Here is a 4,595-nt window from a genome sequence, read left to right as displayed (position 1 = left end):
CGCCTCGATGCCAATGGTGCAAAGGCGGAGAAGCCCCGACCCTGTCCACCTTCCTCCTCAACAAAGCAGTTTCCTTAGAGTTTGCAGGGTCATTACTGAGTGCTGGGGCTCCATGTTTGTGTCCCAAATTTCCTGAAGCTGCTGGCACCCTCCAAGAGGACTTCTCAGCCTCTGGAACTGGGAGAATAAATGTCTGTACGAGCCACCCAGCTCCTGGTATTTTGTTCTATCTGTTATAATACACACGCGCACACACACATATCCCCCAGCCCTTCTCTTCCAGACTAAGGATTTCTAGTTCCTTCAAATGTTAGCCAAGATTTCTAAGTACTCTTGGTAACCATGGCCTTCTAACAACCCTGTTCTGGCTTTCCAAACTACAGATCTGAGGGGCACCTGGGTGGCTCAGTTGGTTAGGTGTCTGATCTCGCTCAGGCCACGATCTCAGACTTGTGGGTTCAAGCCCCACGTCAGGCTCTGTGCTGACAGCTGAGCCTGGAAGCTGCTTTGGATTTAGGGTTTCCTTCTCTCTCTGCCTCTCCCCTGCTTTTCAAAAATAAACATTAAAAAAAATTAAAAAAGAAANTCTGTCGCTCCGTTAAAATGTGATTCCAAACAGGAAACCTCCACTCCCTGCACTATCACAGAATGTACCGAGGCCATGCTTGTCTTACCCTTGCTTTGCCAGGGCCATCCCGCTGGTGGCTGCCACGTGACCCTGTACCACACCAGTGACTCTCACACGGTCTGGCACCCAGCTGTGCTGGAAAAGGCGCCCTCATCCGGCCTCACGCCTAGGATTCCCAAGACTAGAACTACCTTTACCTGTACTAGCTGCACTCCTAATGGGACTTCCCGCCTTCTGCTTTTCCCTGAAGGAAACGCTCCTTCGGCGCGGCTGCCTTCCATCCAGCCTACTCTGGCGCCTGGTGGGCACAGTTCTCTTTTTCAGGCAATCTTTGAAACCATACTTAGTGATGCATTCTAGATTTTCAGAGTGGATGGAAGATGAGACTTCTATATTTTAAGAGGAAGAGAGACTCAATCCTAGCAGTCCACAGTGTGTCGTGGGGAGTCCACAAAGGCACCTCCATATGGAAAGTTCTGGGGAGCGGGGCCGAGCGTGAATTACCAGATTAGAAGGGTCCAGGTTCTCCTTCCTGTCGGCCACAGCGCCCGTAACGGGGCACTGCACGTACTCATATGCGCGGTCTTGGTGGGCAGGCACTGAGCTCGTTTTGTTCTCACAAGCTGGGTCAGATGGCTCTGCGCTCACTGGACAGCCTGAAACAAAGTATAAAAAGTGTCACCACAGAGGCAGGACATCTGGCTCTTTCTTAAGAGCTGGATTTCTGACCAGTGATCACCATCAAAGGCAAAACCAGGTGTCTGCTGTTTCAAGCTGCCGAGAGCTAAGCTAGCTAACATTCTAATATCCTAACGACCAGGAGAAAGTTCTGTATATTTATTCTCCCTGTGAAAGAGAAATGGGTACCAGCTCCCTTACTGTGTCACGCCCTCAGCAAAACTAAAACAAAAAACAAAAAAAATCTCAACATTTGCAAGGGGATGTATCATGCATCCCACGGTTTTGATAGTCGGCTAGAAGGTACCTGCTCGGGCTCCCAGCAGTGTGCTGTTGTGGAGGAACCTGGTGGGGGCCCAGCCACGTTGTACCAAATCTCCCTGACTTTCTATTCACAAGCTCCAGAAAAGGCCCCGCCCCAATCAGGACACAAGAGGCCAGGCTTCCTGATGCCTTCTCTCAGGTACCGGACACAGGTGATGAAAATGAGCAGAGGAGCTTCAAAGAGGCACCTGGAGAAAAGTCTGAAGGCCACTCTGCTTGTGCTTTGCTGCGGGATGGAAACAAGGCATAGGACCCCCTGGCCAAGGTTCTATTCCTCATCGGTAGATGGCAAGTGTTTAGCAAGAAAAGGCATATATTAAAGAAAATGGTCCACAATCCATGCTGGATCCAGATGCCACTTCAAAGGGCAGGTCTGAACCTCCAAGAGCAGAAATGAGAAGGGCAGTTGATGCCCAGGGATCCAGGGTGCTGATGGAAGCAAGTGCGGGCACCGAGAAGCTGGTCTTAGACTCAGGGGAGGAGCCGGCACCAGAAGAGCCAGGGCCCGGGAAGACAGCGGCCCAGCACGAATCCCCCCGTCAGGCAGCAGCGCTGACACCAAAAATGTGCTGGATGACCTACATACCGAAGACAAGTTTCCTTTTACTTCCTGTCCTTTGCTTCTCCCCCCAAACCCTCCTTCTCTCTAGGACCTCGTATCGCTGTGCACTTGAGGCCTGAAGGGAGACCTGCTATACTACCTTTCCTCTCTACCATTCAAGGTGCCAATCTTTTCTGGGTCACTGATCCCAGCCGCCTGTGAGAAAACACTGTTTACATTTCTCATAGGACCAGTAGCTCCTTTAGTCACCTACAAATATCCGCTTTCTTTACTAATGTAAAGAAATTGGACCGACAGCTCTTCAGGATACACGGTATATGAAATCAAAGCCTGTTCAGGGCTCTGTGATCTACTCAGGGACGCTCAGAGCAGGAATACACCTGCCTCGTCTGCATTTGTCTCAATTCTTGTCGTATGAAGAAACCCTGGAAGGGCACTGGGTCTAACCTTGCCCAAGGTCACGGAGTTGCCACTTGTTAACAGTGAGACTCTTAAGTTTCCCAAATCAGAGTGCCTGGGTGGTTCAGTCGGTTGAGCATCCGACATCAGCTCAGGTCCTGATCTCACGGTTTGTGGGTTCAAGCCACGCATCTAGCTCACTGCTGTCATTTCGGAGCCCACTTCAGATCCCCTGTCCCTCTCTCTCTCTCTGCCCCTCCCCTGCTCATGCTCTCTCTCTCTCAAAAAATAAATAAGTAAATAAAATTTAAAAAAAAGTTTCCCGAACCATAAAACAGGGAGAAAACCTACCACGCAGGATTATGAAGATGAGAATGTAAACTCCATTGGGCCAAAGATTTTTATGTTCTATTCGTTGCTGTTCTCTCAGTGCAAAAACAAACAAACCCCACCAGTGCTTGGCACGGAGTGGGCAGTGTGTAAATTCTTGCCAACCGACCACGGGAATGAAAGACTACAAGGCAAGGAAGGGTTTTTCAGGTCTTACATTTATGTAAACCTAGGTCTAACGCGGATGCAGACCTGTGGGGAATGAAAGACATCGTTTCCTTTCTCACCTCTGCACCTCAGGAAAGAACAGCAAGGCCGTAAGTGATGACTTACGTTTACACAGATGAATACTGCAACAGATGTCGGAGTAAAGTTGCCTTGACGAATACAGACAGCGAGCTCTAGGCCAAGGCTTCTCAACCTCAACAGTCTTGACATTCGGGGCTTCTACTCACTACACGCACCACCTCCTCTCAGTTTTGACAAGCAAAAATGTTTCCAGACGCTGCCACATGTCCCCTGGGGGGGTAAGGGGTGGCCACCCAGGCTAAGAAGCGCTGATGGCAAACTTTGGGGGGTAAGGGCTAAGGTACGGAGCAATCACTCCATGCTCACGCATTATCTTAACTAATTGTCACAACAAACCTGTGAAATAGTCTTGTATCCTCAGCTTCCAGGTGACGGGTTGAGACTTAGAGAAGGAACTTATCTACAGTCACATATGTTTTAAGGGGCACCGTAAGACGCAACTCACTTGGCCTCACTAACAGGATGCGTTGTCTCTTCCTTAAGATCCTTCTGGAAATTCTCTTTTTTTTATTTTTTTCTAGACAAAGAGTCGATTACCTTTCATTTTCCCTTCGTGCATGGGACATCCTGAAGGCGGGGATGCTGTCTGATGATCTGAAGCATTTGCCGTCTTAACTGCAACAGCAGGAGTAGACGCCGACAAACCCATGGTGGGAACCGGGGTGGAATCCAAACAAGCCTAAACTCACATGTGCCAGAGCAAAGAGACCGATTAAGGCTGTGGCCTCGGCTTTGACCACTCCCTTGCTATTCTTTTTTTTTTTTTTTAATAGTTTATTGTCAAGTTGGTTTCCGTATAACACCCAGTGCTCATCCCCACAAGCGCCCTCCTCCATGCCCATCACCCCCCACCTGCTCCCCCACCCCATCTGCCCTCAGTTTGTTCTCAGCATTAAAGAGTCTCTGATGGTTTGTCTCCCTCCCTCTCCCCTACTATTTTTCCCCTTCTTCTCCCCCATGGTCCCTTGGTATTCTTAATCTGCCAAACCCTCGTTCCTCCCCTTTGTTATCCTGATGTAAATCTACAGGGCACGGTATCCACTGTGAGGAACAGCTTTAATACACTAACCCCTTTAGGAAATAGTAGTGTGAAATCTGCACCACACCACTCTTTAGACGCGCGTTTCTAAAATGAGCGGATTTGGGGGCTGAGGTGAGGGTACCCCTGAGAAACTACACCACAGAGAAGGGGGTGTAGGTCTGGGGAGCAGGGGGGTCCTCAAAGTGGTGATCCAGATTGGGAGAGGGGAGCGCAGACCAGAACCCCAGACCCGGGCTTTAGCCAAAGACTGAGAATGAGGGAAGGGTACGGGGCAGAAAAGGGATTCGAGAAGGAAGGAAAGGACCGAGGACGGGAGGACGCGG

The 4,595-nt window shown here is 49.8% G+C and overlaps 1 protein-coding gene across 1 annotated transcript in view; it reads right to left on the bottom strand.

Annotated features, from left to right (window-relative positions):
- The window catches only part of HCCS (holocytochrome c synthase), a 9,785-nt gene extending 5,848 nt beyond the window's left edge, over positions 1-3,937 (bottom strand). Inside the window, exons 1-2 of the mRNA XM_077761401.1 lie at positions 3,768-3,937; positions 1,133-1,284 (exon numbers count right to left, since the gene is read on the bottom strand). Coding sequence (XP_077617527.1) covers positions 1,133-1,284; positions 3,768-3,879 — 264 coding nt within the window. The 5' untranslated portion in view covers positions 3,880-3,937. The remainder of the gene's footprint in view (positions 1-1,132; positions 1,285-3,767) is intronic.
- Positions 3,938-4,595: the final 658 nt, after the last annotated feature.

This window comes from Crocuta crocuta, unplaced genomic scaffold (genome assembly GCF_008692635.1).
Source record: "Crocuta crocuta isolate KB4526 unplaced genomic scaffold, BGI_CrCroc_1.0 scaffold224, whole genome shotgun sequence".
Classification (NCBI taxonomy): domain Eukaryota; kingdom Metazoa; phylum Chordata; class Mammalia; order Carnivora; family Hyaenidae; genus Crocuta; species Crocuta crocuta.
Note: the sequence above shows the minus strand (reverse complement) of the source record. Positions and strands in the feature narration are given on the sequence as shown.